At 47.9% G+C, this 21992-nt stretch overlaps 1 protein-coding gene across 3 annotated transcripts; it reads right to left on the bottom strand.

The window, feature by feature from the left end:
• Positions 1–1130: 1130 nt before the first annotated feature.
• On the bottom strand, positions 1131–6673 carry Zbtb45 (zinc finger and BTB domain containing 45). 3 transcript variants are annotated; one of them, XM_075991850.1, is made up of 3 exons: positions 6259–6673; positions 3081–4392; positions 1131–2161 (listed from the first exon to the last, which is right to left on the bottom strand). In XM_075991850.1, exons 2-3 carry the CDS (start codon positions 4390–4392, stop codon positions 1905–1907), a joined length of 1569 nt encoding a protein of 522 aa, XP_075847965.1. In that variant the 5' UTR covers positions 6259–6673; the 3' UTR covers positions 1131–1904. The 3 variants fall into 3 exon arrangements, with proteins under 3 accessions (XP_075847965.1, XP_075847974.1, XP_075847980.1); XM_075991859.1 differs by lacking the exon at positions 6259–6673 and adding an exon at positions 5761–6197; XM_075991865.1 differs by lacking the exon at positions 6259–6673 and adding an exon at positions 6022–6197.
• Between the last annotated feature and the right edge of the window lie 15319 nt (positions 6674–21992).

Genomic DNA, 21992 nt, shown 5'->3' with positions numbered 1-21992 from the left:
AAATAAATAAAAAGTAGGCATATGCCTTTCATCCCAGCACTCAGTAGGCAGAGGCAGGAGGATCTCTCAGTTCAAGGCCAGCCTGGTCTACAGAGTGAGTTCCATGATGGGCTCCATAGCTACTGGGAAACCCTGTCTCAGGAAAACAAAAAGGATGAGAAAGTAGGCAGGAAGGGAATAAGACCTGCCTAACTCCAGTCAATAAGATAAGAAGTCCAGCCTGTGTCTCAATTACCTACCTTGAGGTAATTTCATGAAACCCAGGTCTTGGCCTAAACTATCCAAGGGAAACCTGTTGACTGTCAGGTACAGTAGCAGCTCAGTAAGCACTCAGAACATCTTTAATCACCTGGATTTAACACACTTCTGTTCTCCACTATGAGCCTGCGGCACGGAGATTCTGCCTCACTTCTGGTGTTCTTGTGGATTGAGCCTTGGGATTCAGAAGGCTGAGCCACAGGAGAGCCCCATGGGCCCAGGACACAAGCAGGTAGGCCTTTCAAGCTACAGCTTCTCCTGCCCCAAATCCTTAGTTAGACATCAGTGTATCAGAGGTGGGAAGGGGACAGGGAGGAAGCCTTTCTGAGCTGAGAGCAGGTATCATGCTGGTTTCTTTGACACTAGGCCACCTTCTTTATTCAACAGGCAACCTGGGTTCTATGAATTCTTGCTTCCCACCCACCTGACACAGCCATCCAATTCACTCTGGGTTCTCTAGTACTGGGAGTCCAACATCCAGGGTTCAAATGTCCTCACAGCAGCCTGGCCCCCAAGAGCCCTCCTAGGCATCTCACGAGTGGGATGTCCAACATTCATGTCCATCAGGAAGGGGGAGGGAAAACCTTGAGTCTTAAAGGTTTCTGGTTGGAAGGGGGACTCAATTTCTGCAATGTGTATGTAGCCGCCAGCATTGGGACTGGGATTCCCCTCCCCACAGGGTTGAACACTTCAAGAAAACTGGATGACTGTTACATATGCAGGCCACCCACCTAAATCCCAAAATAAAAGTTCAGGCTATCAAACCAAATTGTGCCTACCTGCCCAGGAAATCTCAAGGGACTGCGAAGGCACAACCCACGAACGTGGGGACCAAGCCCCAAGCCCATAACTCAAAAAGCCTACTAGGCATGTACTGGCCCAACATCCTTTATTAGAATGGAATCCTAAAGTTCCATGGTAGGTCCATCCGAGTCTCCACAGGCGCCCAATGAGGAAAGGGAAATCCAGACTGAGGGTGAGTGTAGGGCCCATGGGTCTACCCCTGCTCCCGGGTTTCATCTTGAGGACAGTTTCTGGTCAGCCAGCTAAACGTCCTGTTTGTTCCTGTGCTCCCTCTGCCACGCCTGGTGATTAGCTTCACCTCGGGCGTGGTAATTTCCCACCTGCCTGGGGGGTATTTCATTGTGCAGCAGCTAGGTATTAAGGTTTTCCCTAAACTTGAATAAACGGCATTCGGCTGATCTTTCGAATGACCCAGGTCTCTTGTGTGTTCTTTCAATCTCCAGGCCCTTGCCCGGCTCACTTACAATGGTGAGCGAACTGTACCGAGAATAGCGCAGCAGTCGCAGGCATTACAGGTGAGGTCAGAGAATTCTAGCCCAGCACTGGGGCAGAGGATAACCCTAGACATCATATCCGGACAGGGGGTAGGGCAAAAATCCCATATCAGGTCCCAAGAGTCTGTGGACCCAGCTCAACCTGGAAATGGTCTAGATCTCTGAGGTGGTAGGGTCCCCGACCATCCTCTACCCCGCCATATCCCATCCAGAGATGCCAAGCATGTGTAGGAGGGATATAGGGTTCTGGGTCCCAAGTCCAGGGAAAACAGGTGAGAGCCTTCCGGTGGAGTGGATCTAGTCCAAGGGTCTGACTGCACCTGCGCACTGAGTACAGCTGGATCCCAATCAAGGTGCAGGGTGAGCTGCCAGGTGGCGCTCCAACAGTGCGCGGTGTGAGAAAACCTTGCCACAGGCAGGGCAGGGTGCACGCTCCGGCCGGTGTGTGCGCATGTGCACATTGAGCGAGCTCTTCTGCGTGAAGCGCTTGGCACACACAGCACACTGGAAGGCTCGCACGCCCGTGTGTGTGACCATATGCTTGAGCAGGTAGTCGCGCAGAGAGAAGGATCGCCAACACACTGCACACTGATGTGGCTTCTCCCCTGCAGACGACAAAGCAAGCCACACACACATTAGTCCATCCTGCTCTCCCTGGAGCCTGTCCTTGGTAGGGACTCCTCTATTCTCCCCTCCCGAGTCAGGTCGGAAACCCTTTGCTTGTCAAGGAAACCACTCTGGGATCCCACTCTGCCAGGAAGCCCTCTCCCAAACCCACATCTTCATTCAACTATGCCACCGTCTGCCAGGAACCCTTAAAAGGGAACTAACTCGGGCTGGAGAGATGGCTCAGTGGTTAAGAGCATTGCCTGCTCTTCCAAAGGTCCTGAGTTCAATTCCCAGCAACCACATGGTGGCTCACAACCATCTGTAATGAGGTTTGGTGCCCTCTTCTGGCCTGCAGACACACACACAGACAGAATATTGTATACATATTAAATAAATAAATAAAATGTCTTCTTTAAAAAAAAAAAAAGGGAACTAACTCTACCTGTCTGGAACAACACCCATTGCCCATTTGGGCTACACTCAGATCTCTCCTACTTCAAGGATTTTTCATCTTCAGTTCATACCTCGGCTGGCATTCGCAGACCCTTCTCTACTCAGACCCATATTATGAGCCACTTTTATAGGAAATAAACCCACGTTCCTTCACTATAACTCCCTTCCTACTTCCTGCAGCTCCCACCCCCGAAGCTGGTCAGTTCCCCACCAACACTTCCTTTAACCTGACCAGCCCAGGCTGAAGCTAGCTTTCTAAGGCCTTAGTAGGTCTGCTTTGGAAGGGCAGGCTCCCACTTCCCAATCAACCGCTTTCACGGGGGAACTAAGTTAGACTTCTAAGACTAACACAAAACAAAGCACCTCAAGTGCCTGATCCCACCCAGGAACCAAATGTCTAACGATTAAGGGGTTCTGAAATCTGTGTGAGTAGAGAACGATTTCCTTTCCTCTCGCACTCACCAGAGTGGATGAACATGTGTTTGGTGTAGTTTTTCCGAGAACTGAAAGTCTTGCGGCAGTGACTACACTCATAGGCGGGCTGCTCAGCACCCGAGGCACCGGGGACGCGCACAGGAGGGCCTGAGATGGCTGTTGCAGGAGCAGCAGGGGCAGCAGGTACAGCCGGGGTTTCTCCTAGCTGAGCACTGGGGGCTGCATCTGGCTGGAGCGTGGGGTAGAAAGCGGGAGGGGGGGCAGGGGCTGGCCCTGATGGAGCCGGAGGTGTTGGTGCTGGCGGCCCTGGGGCACCCAAATGAAAGGGGAAGAGAGCCACGGGGGGTCCAGGGGTCTTCATGCCAGTGGGGCGAGGGCCAGCCAGGGCACAGTCAGGTGGGGCAGAGGTTTCCACCGGACAATTTTCTGGACCCCCGTTGCCTTCCGCTTCATGCCAGGCGGACACGTAACTATCTGGGAACACATCCTCGGTCACCGTAGTCCCCCGAAGGAAATCTCTCCCGGTACCACCATAATCAGTGATGCCAGTGGATGCAGGCGGGTCCTCACGTGCGCTGTCAGCTGCGGTGGCGGTAAGGAAGCCCCCTGAGCAGTCGGGGAAAGCAAGGGGCGCCTGGCTCTCACCCGGGCCTACGCCGCCGCCTTCACCTTCTTCAGCATCGGTCTCTTCATCGGTCTCTTCGTCGTCATCCTCTTCACCTCTATCTTCAGGGGCGGCAGTCAGCACCGGCTCGGTATCCGGCCCCTCAGCCTTAATAGGTGCTGGGGGTGCAGGCAGCTGCAGACGTGCAGGCTGGCGCTGTTTGCGGCTGTGCGCTGCGCTGGGGTGACCCGGGGGGCGGGCCGCCAGCAAGTGGCGCAGACGGTGGCGCAGTTGCGCGGGAGCGAGTGGAGGGGGCACGGGTGGTGGCAGAGGTGCAGGTGCCGGGGTGCTGGGGACACGGGCACGCGCAATGATTTGCGTGCACTCATCAATGACGGTTTGGATGCGAAGCACCGACGCTGCTGTGAGCACCTGTAGCGCTTCACCCTGAGCCACCACCAGGGAGCCACTGTACAGGAACTCGACCAGCTGGCGCACCGTCTGCGCAGGCACCACTGGTGGCACACGAATCTCTGAATGGCCAAGCAGCAGCTTATCCTGGAAGAAGGGCGAGCCCGCGGCCAGCACGCAGCGGTGCGCACGCAGGGAAGCTTCACGGATGCGCACAGTCACATCGCAGAAGTGACCGCCTAGTCTCTGCCCATTGAGGGTCTCCAGAAGTGAGCGCGAAAAATTCTGTAAGTGGATGTGGTGCACAGCCTCGGTCGCTGCCATCTGCGGGATGAGGAGACAATGGGGGTTGGGCTATCAGCTAAGGACTCTGTCATCCTATGTCCTGGTCCCTTTAATCCTTATTACAGAACCCAACGATGCACCACATCCCCAGGCTGGGCCGACCTCATACATCCCTCCTCACAGTCCCTGAACCAACACATAAAACACGTCAGCACTCCTGGCCTAGTTACTCTTCAGTGCCCTCCATCCCTGCAACACCAGCATATATATCCCGTTTTCTGCCCCAAAGAGGATCTAGGTTTAGCCTCCTTCTGGGAACTTATCTATCCCCAACTTTAATATCTTTAAATCACAGGATTGTCCTCCTTCCAAGGGGGCGGTCTTGTTTAAAACAAATGCCAGTAACTCCCATTCAAAACTGGCTACCCTGTCTCATTGAGAACGACCTCCCAAGGAAACAATACGCTACTATCTCATCTCCAAGCTACTCATGACCCTTTCCTCTATGGTTGTTTTCTTTCTTTTCTATTCTCCCCTAGCCAGATTTCCTTATCCTAGCACCACTAAGGCCCATGACTACTACCTCAGAAGCAGGTGCCACTAACTGCTGTGTGGGGGTGGATGCACCTGCCTCCTGACAAATACGGGAGCAGTTCTTCAGGCTGGGCATCAGTGTCCCCTCATACCCAAGGAAAGCAAATAAATACTACTTATAACAAAGCACTGCGGCCCTGTCTCTTTTTTACATCAGCTGAGCCCTGAGGTGCTAAGAAACCACACACAAGGGATGTGAAAGACCAGCAAGCTGAAAACCATCACACTGCGTTTCAATCCTCATATTTCCTGTGCATCCGAGACTATCATCCTGGCACTGACGAGACTGAGGCCCAGGAAAAGGGAACAAACTCCTCTCTCTCTCTCTCTCTCTCTCTCTCTCTCTCTCTCTCTCTCTCTCTCTCTCTCACACACACACACACACACACACACACACACACACACGAGCTAAGAAGCTGAGAAAGCCACCAAGTGGATAATTCCAGGTCTCTGGGCCTGTTTTCTAAGAATGTTACATTTGGTTCAGCCTGCATACAACTCTGCTCCAAGGGAGAGAATCAAGATACTGGATACACCCTAACACCCGTCTCTCTGGGGCCTTGGCTCCTGAGTGGGACCCCATTAAATCCTGCCCCTATACCAGGGCTGAGAACTTAGACTCAACGGTTCTATATCCTTAACACAAACACGTCCTTCCCTTTGGCCAGGCCGATTCCTCCCTTTCTCTCAAATCATCTTATACACTGTGCCAGTTACCACCAGCCTGGACTGCTGGAAGTCACCTTGTAAGTCCCTCCACACCCCAACCTCCGGACATTTCCCTCACGCGACAGCCAGAGGGAGCCTGCTAACCTAGTTTATCTGAGTCCTCTGTGACGATGAATTAATTCTTCAGACAAGGCTTTGCACCTGCCTCTGCCAGCGGCCTCCTTTTTCAACTTGTGTGCCAACCCTTAGGTCCTAAACTCCTCAAATCCACCCCCACCCCGCTTCCCGGAGGGCTCGGACTCCTCAGATGCCCCAGGACCTTCCTGGATGCTCGAGAACAAAGACACACTCTCGACCACATCTACTGCTGTATTCTCGCCGCAATGTCCTCTCCATGCCATGCACCTTGCTCCATCAACCTGTCTCTCTCCCACCCTGTGCCAGAGCTCCCTTCGGGCCCACAACGACCACACCGACTGTTTCCCGCCTCTGCAGCCTTGCCCGCGCCCTGCCCCGATCCTGCAGCGCCCTCTCGCGTTCGCCACGCGTCCACCGATCCTCACGCGGGCGTCCCTCCCCCAGCACGCCCGGGCCTTCCCTCTGACTCTGGGACGTGACCGAGGGATGCCCGCTGGACCCCACCTCCGACTCCTCGGGCACCAGGTCCTGCAGTGGCTGCCTCTTGCTTGTCAACTTGAAGGCCGCACTTCCGGACCGCGAAACGGAACCGATGGCCGCGGCGCAGGCGGAACGATAGTCGGGAACACGTTTCCGGTGTTTCTCTTAAGACTAGGCAGTCTTCCGGCTTGGTTCGCGTCAAAACCAAATCCCAGAAGCTAGGATGGCGGAGGAGCCAGGGATCAGTGGGCCTGAACACGCTTCCGTCGCCAGACTGGTGTGAGTAGCCGTCAGTCAATTCTCTGGCCACGCCCTCGGTTTTCTCAGCCGGACTGGAGAGGGCGCACGAACCCGGAGGCTGAGGGCCTGGATCTCCTTTGGTGGCTTTTCTCCTAAAGCGGAGAAAAAGGTTCTCTTGAGTCTCTCATGCCCCCAAGCCAGATGAGGACGCGTTTCAGGGCTCCCCTGTAGTCTCCCAAAGAACACAGGCCCGCCTTCCCAGGGAAACATCCTCATTTGGTGTTCCCACCTTATCCCACCCAGACCCCCAGAAATTCACTACTCTCTAAATGAATGGTTATGGAATCAATGCCGCAGCTTGGCCACAGATCAGAATAGAGGGTAGCTCATGAAATGGGGTGGAAAGTAGACAGGCACCAAACAACAGGGACCAGTTGTGTCAGAGAGGACAGCAGTCATCCAAAAAAGCACCCTTAGTGCTGCCCAATACATCCCTGAACTAAATCTATCAAGAGATAGGTTGACCTTCCTTTGCCCTCCATTCTTTTTTTTTAATATTTATTTATTTATTTATTATGTATACAGTATTCTGTCTGTGTGTATGCCTGCAGGCCAGAAGAGGGCACCAGACCTCATTACAGATAGTTGTGAGCCACCATGTGGTTGCTGGGAATTGAACTCAGGACCTTTGGAAGAGCAGGCAATGCTCTTAACCTCTGAGCCATCTCTCCAGCCCCTACCCTCCATTCTTGAGGCCAACCAGTCAGCTACCACTTAAGACCATCCAGGTACCAGTGAATAGGGCTGGAGAGATGTAGGGAGCCCTGGGTCTCCATGGACCTGGTACTGTGGAGTGTAGCAGGGCTGGTGCCTCAGGAGGACAACGTCAGGGTTTTTGTTCTCCATCCTGGACAGATGCTGGAGAGCTGTGGGTTTTGTTTTTGTTTTTCGAGACAGGGTTTCTCTGTGGCTTTGGAGCCTGTAGCTCTGTAGACCAGGCTGGTCGCGAACTCACAGAGATGCACCTGCCTCTGCCTCCCGAGTGCTGGGATTAAAGGCGTGCACCACCATCGCCCGGCCATGGAGAGCTGTGTTGTAGACGCGTGTGAAAGTCTAGTGAAGCATGTGCCAGGTAAACCTTATTAGAATCCAGACCTAGTGCTGGGGGTGCAGCTCAGTTGCTAGAGTGCTTGCCTAGCATGCAGACAGCCTAGGTCTGAGCCTCATCTCTATAGAAACTGTGTGTAGTGATTCACACCTGTAATCCAGGCACTTGGGAGGCCGAGGCAGGAGAGTCTGAAGTTCAAGATCATCTCCGGTCATCCCCATAAACCAGAGTTTGAATTCAGGGTGGCCTACACAAGATGCAGTCTAAAAAAAAAATCTTAAATTTTACCAGGCGGTAGTGGCACACACCTTTAATCCCAGCAATCCGGGAGGCAGAGACAGGCGGATCTCTGTGATTTCGAGGCCAGCCTGGTCTATAGAGCAAGTTCCAGGATAGGGTTCAAAGCTACAGAGAAACCCTGTCCATCTTGAAAAACAAAACAAATTAATTAATAATAAATAAATCAATGGATAAATAAATAAATAGTAACTTAAATTTTATTTTTTTTCTTTTTATTTTTTTTAATATTTTTATGGTTTATTTAACTTTATTTTAGGTGCTATGGTGTGAAGTGTCAGATCCCCTGGAACTGATCTTCAGACAGTTGTGAGCTGCCATGTGGGTGCTGGAAATTGAACCCGGCTCCTCTGGAAGAGCAGTCAGTGCTCTCAACCACTGAGCCATCTCTCCAGCCCCCAGTAACTTAAATTTTAATGGCCAAGAATGCCTGTAATATTATCACTTGGGTGGGGGGAAAGAAACTTGGAAATTGGTAATTGAAGGCACCCTCAGCTGTAAGAACCTGTTCATCTAAAAACAAACCCACACAGTAAAAGAGCTGGGGACATGGCTTAGCACGTACAAGACCCTGGGTTCAAACAGCAAAATAACCAAGCATAATGGTCTGGCATCTTTACCTCCTTTTCAGATTCTGAGCCCAAGAAGGAGACTTTTGGCCCAGTCTTCTCTTTGCTCATTCTTCTCCGGCTTCAGGGACCCCTCTCTGTACCCTCACCTTCTTAATTGGCTGCTATGCCACCAGAGCCTTTCCTACCTTAAGGCTGCACCATCTTCTGTCATGTGACTTGTGTACTCCATCCTGGGCTGCCATCCTGTAAGTCTATGAGGCCTCACCAAACTAATCTGGCAAGAAGGAGTCCGGATTCTAAAAACGCCTTTCTAAGACTTGGTACCCAACCTTCTGCTGTGCATCAGTAAACCCTATTAATTCTATCAAGGGGTGAAGGAAAAGTGTTTTTGAACTAAAGATTCAAAAGGCAGGAAAAGTTTATTTTAAAGATTTTTTATTTTGTTTTATTTTTCAAAATAGGGTTTTATGTGTAGCTTTGGAGCCTGTCCTGGTACTAGCTCTGTAAACCAGGCTGGCCTCGTATTCACAGAGGGCTGGGATTAAAGGCGTGCGTCACCACTGTCTGGCAAAGATTGTTATTTTTAGAGTGAAAAATAATAGTAATAAAACCAAGCAAGACAGGTGTAGCATAAATGCCTAGAGGAGGAAAACAAAGGAGAGGAAAAAACAAACCAGCCTCCTTACTATTTGAGTTACCCCAGCACGGAAGTCAGCCGTATTGTGGACAGACAGATGCGTGACAGGGACAGGAGCTTTAGAGAAAGAGAAGGAAGCCCAAAATATCAGGAAAGTGTATAGTTAGGTTCCAACCAGCACTGGAAAGAAAAAGACCAAAAAGGAACAAGGTGGGCAGACCCCATGGAAAGGATGGAGGCTTATGGGGACTTTGGAGAAGAAGAGTGCAGCAGGTCATTAAAGATGTAGTTATTCCACCTTCCTAGGTGTGGTCCCACCTTTCTGAGGGGTTGTCTCTTAGCCTGGTGATCAACCAGCCCAACTGGACTAACTCTATGTTTTGCTTTGAGTAGCTTGCAGTATTAGGTCTCTACTGTTAGCTTTCCAATAAGGGGCATTTAATGGACTGATGTGACAGTCACCATCACTCGGGGAGGCTGAAGCAGGAGCATTACTGTGGGCTGAAGAGTAAGGGCCGCTTCAGGCAGAGCTGCATAGTAAATATAATGATTAAAAAAAAAAAGAAAGAAAAGCGAAGTGGGTCTTTTCAGCTGGTCCTGCCAAAGTATATCACAGCATTCGTGCAAGAAGTTTATTGGGGGAGTGGGGAGCGAAAGAGTAAAAGGTCATGTTAGGGTGGGGATGAGAGAGGCAGGCAGACAGACAAAGGGAAAGGGAAGAGACTAGAGGAAGGGGAGAGGAGCAAGAGGCAAGAGAGGAAGCTGTGCCTGGCGGGCACTTTTAAGGGGTGCACATGTCTCATTGCTGACAGTGGAGTGGCACCTGGTGACAAATGATGACATAACTTTGCTTTGGCAGCATCAGGAAACTACTAGTAAGGACCCTTGACTTAAAGCACACACACACTCAGAGAGAGAGAGAGAGAGAGAGAGATTTGAAAGAGTTGGTGCTTAAATCCCCCCAAACCTGTAATCATGTTAAGTGATTGAAGTTGTTCATCAAATACTCTTTTTTGTTTTGTTTTGTTTCTTTCTTTTTTTGGTTTTTCGAGACAGGGTTTCTCTGTGGCTTGGAGCCTGTCCTGGAACTAGCTCTGTAGACCAGGCTGGTCTCAAACTCACAGAGATCCGCCTGCCTCTGCCTCCCAAGTGCTGGGATTAAAGGCCTGCGCCGCCATCGCCCAGCTTGTTTTATTTTTCGAGACAGGGTTTCTCTGTAGCTTTGGAGCCTGTCCTGCAGCTAGTTCTTGTAGACCAGGCTAGCCTTGAGCTCACAGAGATCCACTTGCCTCTGCCTCCTGACTACTGGGATGAAGGGCCTGCACCACCACCACGGGCTCATCAAATACTCTTAAAATGGGAGATCATTGCATCTGGAGAATGAGTCAGTGGTTAAGAGCACTTGCTGCTCTTCCAGAGTGAAAAACATATGAAAAAGAAAGGACATGATTGCTCCTAGGTATGGTGGAGGAGACAATTTATTGTAGATAAAAGTGAGAACATAGAGACAGACACACCTGGGAGAGTCCAGAGCCATTCCCCTGGACCTTAGGGGGCGTGGGATAGGGGAAAGAGAGAAAAACCAGGTGCATCAGCCAAGAGGCCCCAAAAAAGAGACTATATGAAAAAGACCAGGTGCTAGGCGGTGCTAGCACACATCTTTAATTCTAGCACTGGGGAGGCAGAGGTAGAGGCAGGCAGAGCTCTGTGAGTTGGAGGCCAGCCTGGTCTACACAACAAGTTCCAAGAGAGCCAGGACTATTTAACAGAAAAACCCTGTCTTGAAAAAACATTAAAAAGGAAAGAGAGAGAGAGAGAGAGAGAGAGAGAGAGAGAAGGAGGAGGAGGAGGAGGAGGAGGAGGAGGAGGAGGAGGAGGAGGAGGAGGAGAAGAAGAAGAAGAAGAAGAAGAAGAAGAAGAAGAAGAAGAAGAAGAAGAAGAAGAAGAAGAAGAAGAAGAAAGGGGAGGAAGAGGAGAGAGGTGGGCTAGTGGTGGCGCATAACTTTAATCCCAGCACTTGGAGGCAGATGCATCTCTGTGAGTTGGAGGCCAGCCTGGTCTAAGAAGCAAGTTCCAGAACTGTCAGAGCTGTTGCCCAGAAAGATCCTGTATGGGGGGGAGACCTTTTTTTGTGTTTTTTTTTTTTTTTTTTTTGATTTTTCGAGACAGGATTTCTCCGTAGTTTTTGGTTCCTGTCCTGGAACTAGCTCTTGTAGACCAGGCTGGCCTCCAACTCACAGAGATCCACCTGCCTCTGCTTCCTGAGTGCTGGGATTAAAGGTGTGTGCCACCACAGCCCAGCTGAGACTTTTCTTTGGAGCCTTTACAAAAGACCCCACCTGCTGCTGGGGGTGGAGAGGTGTGTGGCAGAGGTAGGCAGATCTCTGTGAGTTGGAGGCCAGCCTGAGAGAGTTCCAGAACAGCTAAGACTGTTACATAGACAAACCTTGTATCAGAAGACCGGAAAAAAAAAAAAGCTTCCATCTGACTAGCACCTCAAGTTGAGGCTTGTGGGCACAGCCCCTGCCTGCCTGCAGTGTGAGCTGCAAGAATGTTACTTTTAGTTACGGTTACTCAGTTTCTGGTCACTTGTACAGCAGCCATAAAAAACAGAATCATCTGAAGGCTGGAGATGAGGCTAAATTGGGCTCTCCAGCCCAGCGAGAAACCAGGAGAGGCACCAGATCACTGATCACTGTGAATTGGAGTTGATACCTGCTCTACACAGCAAGTTCCAAGCCAGCAATGACTAAGTAGTGAGACTCCGCCTCAAAAATAAAAAATTTAAAAAACAATGGTGAAACTTCAAAACAAATAAAAACAACCCAGCCACAGATTCCTTTAATTCCAGTACTTAGGGAGGGAGGGAGGGAGGGAGAGAGAGAGGCGATCTCTGTGAGTTTGAGGCCAGCCTGGTCTACAAGAGCTAGTTCCAGGACAGGCTCCAAAGCTACAGAGAAACCCTGTCTCAAAAACCAAAAATCATCATCATCATTATCATCATCATCCCAGCATTTAAGGAGGCAGGGGCAGATGGATCTCTATGAGTTTGAGGCCAGCATGATATACAAGAGCTAGTTCCAAAAAATAAAAGAAAAAAAAAGCACACACCTTTAATCCCAGCACTTGGGAGGCAGGCAGATCTCTGTGAGTTCGAGACCAGCCTGGTCTACAAGAGCTAGTTCCAGGAGAGGCTCCAAAACCACAGAGAAATCCTGGGGGGGGGGGGGGAGCTAGTTCCAGAATAGGCTCCAAAACTACAGAGAAACCTGGTCTCAGAAAACAAAACAAGAACAACCTACAGCACAAAGGTTTCAGCCCTGAGGGAAGAGACCTGAATACCAGACAGACAGGGTTGAGACTGGAAATGTAGGGTGGGTTAAAAAGGCAGACCTAGCTATAAATAGCCTCAAGAAAACTTTTGTGGAGTTTCTTTCAAGACCTTATCACAGTTGTGAAGGCATTTTTGAAAAAAAAAAAAAGTATTGGGCAGCGGTGGTGCTCACCTTTAGTTCCAGCAACCAGAAGGCCCACACCTTTAATCCCAGCACTCTGGAGGCAGAGGCAGGCGATCTCTGTGAGTTCGAGGCCAGCCTGGTCTACTGAGCGGATCCTATCTCACAAAACAACGACAAAAGATTAGATGCATATATTTGAAGACAGTTTCTTAAATTACTTTTATATTCTGTGTATACATGCGTGTGTGTGTATATGTCCAGGTCTGCAGGACAGCTTACTAGGGATAGTTCTCTCTCTTCACCATGTCACCAAACCAAGTGAGAGGAGTTTAGGCCTGGCAGCTAGTGAGTGCCTTTATTTGTTGTTTTTTTTTTTTTGGTTTTTTTTTTTTTTTTTGGTTTTTCGAGACAGGGTTTCTCTGTGGCTTTGGAGCCTGTCCTGAAACTAGCTCTATAGACCAGGCTGGTCTTGAACTGACAGAGATCCGCCTGCCTCTGCCTCCAGAGTGCTGGGATTAAAGGTGTGTGCCACCATCGCCCGGCTAGTGAGTGCCTTTACAGGCTGAGCCAGCTCTCTGGCCCTGAACACAGCTTTATCAGACTACATGGCCTGCAAATATTTTTAAAATTCTAGGCCCTGGAAGAGAGGGAAGAAGCAGACAGCATGGGTCGTCAGACACTTAAGGGAAGAAACTTCGAGGTTACAGAGACCAGATCTTCAAAAATATTAATAAGAAATAAAAGGGGGGGCTGGAGAGATGGCTCAGAGGTTGGGAGCATTGCCTGCTCTTCCAAAGGTCCTGAGTTCAGTTTCCAGCAGCCACATGGTGGCCCACAGCCATCTGTGATGAGGTCTGGTGCCATCTTCTGGCCTTCAGGCACAACGCAGAGAGAATATTGTATGCATAATAAATAAATAAATATTTAAAAAAAAAAGAAATAAAAGGGATGGAGGCGTACAGATCCTTTGGGCCCTGCTAGTTAGGGGTGTTGCTTATGGGCTACTGCTAATTAACATCTTTTGTTTTGCTTTGCTTTGTTTTTCTTTGGTTTTTTATTTTTATTTTTGGGGCCTGTTCTGGAACTAGCTCTTGTAGACCAGGCTGGTCTGGAACTCACAAAGATCCGCCTGCCTCTGCCTCCTGAGTGCTGGAATTAAAGGCGTGCACCACCACCGCCCAGCTTTGTTTTGTTTTTCCGTCTTGAAAAAGGGTTTCTCTGTAGCTTTGGAGCTTGCCCTGGAACTCACTAGTAGACCTGCTAGATAGAATCTTAACCTCCTCTTTTCCATCAAGTCAGGTCCTCATTTAGTGTCTCTCACTGTGATAGCAACTATTCAGGAGCAAAATCCAAAACTCAGGTGCTACTTCCACAAATAAAACCCCACCCTAAGGGGCCTAGACCATTCCCCAAGATCCAGACACCTACGTTGTTCTTTTTGTTTCCATTCCACCCAGGTACAGACACTAAACCTTACCCCCCATGGAATTTGTTTCCTGGTACAAGACAGGATGGAGGCAGGGGAAACCCAAGCAAGATAAGGAAGTACAAACAAGCAAGGGCAATTTAGAACGGAGAGGAAATGGGTGCTCCTGAGTTGAGGAAGGACAGTTTGCACCCCCCCCCCCCCCCAAGAGCCTCTAGGACTGCAGTTTAAGGTGTGGAGACCACAGGAGACCCAAACATGGCTTCAGAAGTCGTAGAAGCTGGAAATAGGTCGTGGCCCTTGCCTCCAAGGTTTACCAGAAAAATAATAGCGCCTAGACCAAGATTAAAGACCAACAAAGGGGGGTGGAGATGAGGAATGTGTGCTGGTCTGCTGGTCAGGGAAAAGGTTTACAGGAGGAGCTTTTATATGTAAAAACATTCCTGTAGCCTTGGGTAAGGGCCATAATTTAAGGAAGGGCCCTTCCTTAATTGTCTCTCAAGGCTTCCATTTCACAGCTGGATCTGGGGATAGGATGGAGGTAAGATATTTTCACACACAGTAGATACTGGTCAAGCCTTTGCACCATGCATCCAAAGGTTGACTTTTCCCCTTGCAAGCCTTGCAAGTCCCCCACCCCACCGCTTACTTGCTCAGTTCAAGTTATCCTTAAGTTTAACAAGGAAAGTGACCTTACCCCCTGCTGTTTTGTCTTTCCGGTATCCCCCTGAGCCCCAGTCTCAGCACTGTTTTTCTTTTCTTTTCCTTTTTTTCTTTTTCTTTTTTTTAAAAAAATATTTATAGCTGGGCAGTGGTGGCGCACGCCTTTAATCCCAGCACTTGGGAGGCAGAGGCAGGAGGATCTCTGTGAGTTCAAAACCAGCCTGGTCTACAGAGCTAGTTCCAGGACAGGCTCCAAAGCCACAGAGAAACCCTGTCTCGAAAAAAAAAAAAACAAACAAACAAAAAAAAGAAACCCTGTCTTGAAAAAAAAAAAAAATATATATATATATATAATATTCTGTCTGTGTGTATGACTGCAAGCCAGAAGAGGGCACTAGACCTCAGTACAGATGGTTTTGAGCCACCATGTGGTTGCTGGAAATTGAACTCAGGACCTTTGGAAGAGCAGGCAATGCTCTTAACCTCTGAGCCATCTCTCCAGCCCCCTTTCTTTTTCTTTTTTTTGGGGGGGATGGGGGGTTCTGAACAGGGTTTCTCTGTGTAGCCTGGCTATCCTGGAACTCACCCTAAAGACCAGGTTGTCCTCAAGCTCCCACCCAAATGATGGGATTAAAGTCGTGCACTTCCATAAACCGCCCAGCTCTACTCTGATTTTTCACTAATCTAAAATCACTTTGGACTGGTAATTTTGGGCATTAGTCACACAATATAAAGTCTTGGTAACTACCCTTGAAGTACCTGTCACCTTCCCTTGTGCTCCTCAAATCCCCAAACTTGAAATTTTTTCTTAAAGTTTTCAAGACAGGGTTTCTATGTGTAGCTCTAACTGGCCTGAAACTCACTTTGTAGACCAGGCTGACCTCAAACTCACAGAGATCCTTCTGCCTTTGCCTCTGCCTCCCAAGTGCTGGGCCACGTACCCGTCAAGAATTTCTTTTTAATTAAAATTTTTTCATATCTATGAGTGTTTGCCTGCGTGTATAGCTGTGCACCACAAGCATGCTTGGTGGCCTCTGGAGGCCAGAAAAGAGTTTGGGGTCCTCTGGAACTGGAGTTACAGATCTAGCAAGCTACCATGTGGGTGCTGGGAAAGAACGCTGGTCCTCTGGAAGAATAGCCAGTATTCTTACCCACTGAGCCATCTCTCCAGAAACTAAGGAACTTAGTTTATGTGGTGCTAGGTGTTAAATCCAAGGCCTCATACGTGGTAGACAATTATTCATTCTCTTACTGAGCCATATCCCCAGTCATGAATCTTTATTTGTTTATATATTTAATGTTTTTCAAGACAGAATTTTTTTGAGTAACCCTGGTTGTCCAGGAACTTTTTCTGTAGACTATGGTTGGCTTCAGACTCAGAAATCCTGCTGCCTCTGCATCCCAAGAGAAAGGATTAAAGGTGAGCACCACCCCTGCCTGACCTAATCATGAATATTTTTTATGATTATTTTTTGCATGCTTTGGTATAAAGATGTCAGATCTCCTGGAACTGAAGTTACAGACAGGTAGGAGCTGCCATGTGGTTGCTGGAAATTGAACCTGGGTCCTCTAGAAGAGCAGACAGTGCTCTTAACAGATGAGCCTGTCTTGAAAAACCAAAAAATAAAATAATAAATAAATAAATAAAATACTTTTCACCAGGGTTGGAGAAATGGCTTCTTCTGGTGCCCTTGGATATTTAACATGCAAGTGGTGCACAGAAATACATGTGGCAAAAACTAACATACAAAATAAACATTTGTATATATACATAGATGTTTGCACGCACGTGCACACACTCACATATACTTTTAAGCACATTTATTTGCTTGTGTGTGATGCACCACACACGCAGCTAAGCACCTGTGAAGGTCAGAGGACATTTTTAAGGAGTTGGTTCTTTATCTACTATGTGGGATTCTGGGACTCAATTCAGTTCATGAAATTCAGCAACAGGGTGTCTTTAATCACTTAGATGACTGTCTTTTTTTTTTTTTAAGACAAGTAAAACGTTTCTGCACCCTGATAAGCTTCTCCGCCGTCACAGCAATACAAATTAGACTAAATCAAACCTCATTAGAAAAAGCCCTGGTTTAATGGATAGAACACTCCCAGATGACTTTCCAGTCTCCTTGAGAGGAAACAGGAAAGAAAGACTGGAAAACCACATGTCTGTTTTCTAGGGGACAGTTTAAGTACCCCGTGGGAGTGGTCTTGAGCATCTTTGGGGGAGGAGTCATCATTTGGCGGGCTTTCTGAGATGCAGCAGGGTTTAGGGAGAAAGATGGGGTGGGGAGGGACTGGGATGGCGTTTCCACCAGAACAAGGACTCAGGTACACAGGCTGGCCTCAAACTTGCAGAGATCTGACTGCCTCTGCCTTCCCGGTGTTAGGATTAAAGATGTGCATCACCACATCAAGTTTGCTCTGTTTCTGGTTTTGTTTTTTTTATTTTCTAAGACAGGGTTACTCTGTGTTCCAGTTCCAGTTCAGGCTGTCCTCTCTCCTAGAACTCACGTTGTAGACCAGGCTGGCCTCAAACTCACAGGGATCCACCAGCTGATGCCTCCAGAGTGCTGGGATTAAAGGCATGCGCCATCACAGCCTGGTTTTGTCCAGCTTTTTGAAACCGGATTTAATGTATCCCAGGCTGGTCTGCAGCTGGCTATGTTAGGGAGGCTAGCCTTGAACTCCTGATCCTCTTTCCTCCTGCTCCCGAATGTTGAGATTACAGATGCATGGCACTGTGCCTGCCTGCATTGTCTTGTTCTTTGTTTGCTTTAGATTGGGTCTCTCTGTGTAGTTTTGTCTGTCCAGTAACTTGCTATTTAGACCAAGATGGTCTTGAATTCACAGAGATCTGCCTCTGGGATTCAAGGTGTATAAACTTGCAATGTTTTTAGTGAATTCATAGTCACCTTAGTCCAGCTTTGGAGCTGTTCCTTCCAACTGGAAACCTCCTTGGTGTCTTCTGTATCCATTTCAGTCTGACTGAAGCCCCAAAGCCACTGATCTGACATCAGGCTACAAAGATTTACGGCCTCCTCTGTGAGGACTGATGGAGGACATGCACCCTTTGGTAGGTGTACTGACTGCCCATGGCGCTTCTCTGCCTCTCTCTTTGCCTGCCTGCCCCCTCTCTCTCAACAGGGTTTCTTTGTGTAACAGCCCTAACTGTCCTGAAAGTTAGGTCGCTCTGTAAACCAGGCTGGCCTTGAACTCACAGAGATCATCTGCCTGCCTCTGCCTCCGGAGTTCTGGGATTAAAGGCGTGCGCCACCACTGTCTTTAAGTCCCTTGCGTCCAGTGTGTGCCCTAGTGTAGGCAGTTGCCAGCTTGACTGTCCTCTACACACTGACACATTACATACCCCTGGGCATCTCCTTGAGTAAACAGAAACAGATAATCCTGTTGCTCAGGGATTTCATTGCAAGTTAAAAGATGCTGTTTTTCACATTCTAACATCTAATGGTCAGGCAGTGTTCTGTGCACAAGCTGTAGTGCCATGTGTCTCTGAGATTCTGTTCCCTCAGGGAAGGCAAGATTGGTGCCAAATTCTCTGAGTGCATTTGACTTCAATTTAGCAAGTACCTTGTGGTGACAAAAGGAGTAATTTTTTTCTGGTTCACTTCTTTTTATCATTTATTTTTAAGTTTTAGTTCTAGGAACCCAACTCCACCACACCACCCCTCCCCCACTTCCCAAGGTCTCACTTTAACCCAGGCTAAGGTACCTACTGCTTACAAACTCCTTAGCTCAAGCTGACTTGAACTTGGGAGTGATCCTCCTACCTCTGTCCCCACTGCCCCAAGGGCTAAAGACTGCTCCTCTGTTTTTTTTTTTTTGTTTGTTTTTAGATAGAGCCCAGGTTGGCCTCCAGTTGAGGATCCTCCTGCCTCAACCTCCTAAATTTCTTCTTTGGAGCTCATACCTCACTATGTAGCTGAGAATTGTCTGGAATTTAATGTGTAGCACACATTAACCTCAAACTCAAGGTTTGTGAGTGCTGGCATCACAAGTGTGTGTCCCGTACCCGGTTCCTCCAACACTGGACACAGAACCCTGGGTTTCCTCGCGCTACCCAGGCACTCTAATTTAGCCTTCTCTCGTTCCCTTATTTAGAGTTGGATAGGGAACCATGGCTTCATTGCGCCAACTGGTGAATTGAGTGGTTGTGCTGCCTAGTTTTCATGCCAATTTTACAGAGGCTGAGGTCATTTGGGAAGAGGAAACCTCAATTGAGAAACTGTCCCCACCAGACTGGCTTGTAGGAAAACCTTGTTTTGTTTTTGAAACAGACAGGTCTTTCTATAATGTAGTTCTGGTTGTCCTGGAACTCACTTTGTAGACCAGGCTGGCCTCGAACTCACAGAAATCTTGCCTGCCTCTGCTTGGGAAGTGTTGGGATTAAAGGTGTGGACCCCCACACCCAGCCCATGGGGCATTTGTAACCTTAGTGAATGAGAGAAAGAGCTCAGGTGGGTGGTTCTGTTCCTAGGTTGGTAGGTGGTCCTGACGTGTATAAAAAAAACCTGCAGGCCTTTTATCCCAGCACTCAGGAGGCAGGCAGATCTCTGAGTCGGAAGCCAGCCTGGTCTACCGAGAGAGTTCCAAGGATAGGGAGAGCCAAGGCTGCACAGGGAAACCCTGTCTTGAAAAACAAAACAAACAAGCAAAGTAAATAAGCAAAGAAGAGAAAGAAAGCTGAGCAAGCCATGGGGATACAGAACAGCAGTCTTCCGTGGCCATCTTTAATCTTTAAATGGACTGGGACTAAAAAAAAGACCATTTGCATTATGTGTCTCTAGAGAACAGGAGAAACAAACATTGGGAACATTTATGAAATTTTATCCTGTTGGAAATGACTTACCAATAGGTCAATTTGCTCTTTTCCTTGGGACATTTTTTCTGGATAGTTTGTGCCTTTTTTTTTTTTTTGGTTTTTCGAGACAGGGTTTCTCTGTGGCTTTGGAGCCTGTCCCGTACCTAGCTCTTGTAGACCAGGCTGGCCTCGAACTCACAGAGATCCGCCTCCCGAGTGCTGGGATTAAAGGCGTGCGCCACCACCACCCGGCTGTGCCTTTTCTTCAGAAGTCTCATTTGTCAGTGGTCTTCAGATCCCTTAGCTGGATACCTTTATTCTCCTGAAAAGACAGAAACAAAACCTTTCCCCAACCCTAATTTTTGGGAGATTCTCTTTGGACAAGTTATATCTAATCAAATGAAAAGCAGTTCTTAGTTTTATAGCTTAGTTTAGATTAAAAGGACATGCTGTTTGGTGAACTATTATCTCTTCTAAATAAGAGGTGTCTCTTGTTCAAATCGAATCTTTATCGGTTTTGATGGTATCCATAGCTTTTTTTCTCCCATGGAAACAAAAGCAAAACCCCTTCCCCAGTGTAACATATGTCCCGGTTTCTTTTTTTTTTAATATTTATTTATTTATTATGTATCCATTCTGTGTATGTCTGCAGGCCAGAAGAGGGCACCAGACCTTATTACAGATGGTTGTGAGCCACCATGTGGTTGCTGGGAATTGAACTCAGGACCTTTGGAAGAGCAGGCAATGCTCTTAACCACTGTGCCATCTCTCCAACCCTATGCCCCGGTTTCCATTCTGAGCTCAGTACATTTTTAAGAATATTGGCTGATCTCATTCCATAGTTTTTTCTACTATCCAATGTCTCTCTACAGCTGTTGTTTCTCTCACTAGTATTTTAAAAAAACTCAAAGAGCTGGGCGGTGGTGGCCTTTAATCCCAGCACTCGGGAAGCAGAGGCAGGCGGATCTCTGTGAGTTCGAGACCAGCCTGGTCTACAAGAGCTAGTTCCAGGACAGGCTCCAAAACCACGGAGAAACCCTGTCTCGAAAAACCAAAAAAAAAAAAACACTCGGGAGGCAGAGGCAGGCGGATCTCTGTGAGTTCGAGACTAGCCTGGTCTACAGAGCTAGTTCCAGGACAGGCTCCAAAGCCACAGAGAAAACTGTCTCAAAAAAAAAAAACACTCACAGATAATAAAGCACTATGCAATCTATTTCTGGGAGTATTTATCATTCCTTTCTGCTTATTTAACATATCCTTTATAGTTTGATTTTATCTTTCTATAACTGTCTGCCATGCAAGATTGTGTGGAATACCTGTGATATGCTTTATATTATAGAAAGCAAAAAACTGTTTCATTTTCTTAGAGACATGTGCTGGAGCATTGTTTGTCTTTATTTGTACAGGTATACCCATGACGGCAATAACTTGTAATAAATGTGTGATTATCAAATCAGCCTTTTGCAAACTCAAAACAGTTGCCCATTGAAAACTTTAATAGGTATCAGTAGTATTATATTTTAATTTTCTAAATTCTACAAAATGGAACACATCCATCTGCCAGATTCCATTCCTTTGAGTAACCTTTGGGTTACTTTCTGCAGGTAGTGATGTTTGGTTGTATAAAGAAAAAGTAGGGCATTTCCCTATAATTTCCTTGGCTTGTTGCCATGTGGTGAAAATGTCTTTTTTTAAAACCTTGATGACATGATGTTTTTTATGAAATTCTGAGGCCTCTGCATTCATACCTGGCTTGATTTCCTGGCACGATTTCTTTGGTTGATGGACTACAAGCTGTAAAATGAAATAAACACTTTCCTCTTTAAGTTAATTTTGATCATGGTGTTTTGTCACAGCAATAGAAACCTTAAATAAGATAGTGATCAAACTTCTTTCTGCAGATTTTTTTTTTTTACTTCTTTCTTTTGGTTTTTTGAGATAGGGTTTCCGTGTGTAACAGTCCTAGCTGTCACGGAACTAGCTCTTGTAAACCAGACGGGCCTCGACCTCACAGAAAACCGCCTGCCTCTGCCTCCTGAGTGCTGGGATTAAAGGCCACCACCTGGCTTAGTTTTGTTTTTTGCTAGCTCTTGTTTTTTGTTTTTTCAAGATAGGGTTTCTCTGTGGCTTTGGAGCCTGTCCTGGAACTAGCTCTGTAGACCAGGCTGGTCTCGAACTCACAGAGATCTGCCTACCTCTGCCTCCAGAGTGCTGGGATTAAAGGCGTGCGCCACCATCGCCCGGCTTGGAGCTAGCTCTTGTAAACCAGGTTGGCCTTGAACTCACAGAGATCTACCTGCTTCTGCTTCCAAGTGTTGGGATTAAAGATGTATGTATGTACATGTCTATATATACGTATATGTATAACACGGATGTTGTATGTGTGTATGTACCACAATGTTCACACAGAAGTCAGAGAACAACCTTATGAAACCATTTTCCTCCTTTTGCTTTTTTTTGGTTTTTCGAGACAGGGTTTCTCTGTGGCGTTGGAAACTGTCCTGGAACTAGCTCTGTAGACCAGGCTGGTCTCGA

Source organism: Microtus pennsylvanicus, chromosome 1 (assembly GCF_037038515.1).
Source record: "Microtus pennsylvanicus isolate mMicPen1 chromosome 1, mMicPen1.hap1, whole genome shotgun sequence".
Taxonomy (NCBI): Eukaryota; Metazoa; Chordata; class Mammalia; order Rodentia; family Cricetidae; genus Microtus; species Microtus pennsylvanicus.
Note: the sequence above shows the minus strand (reverse complement) of the source record. Positions and strands in the feature narration are given on the sequence as shown.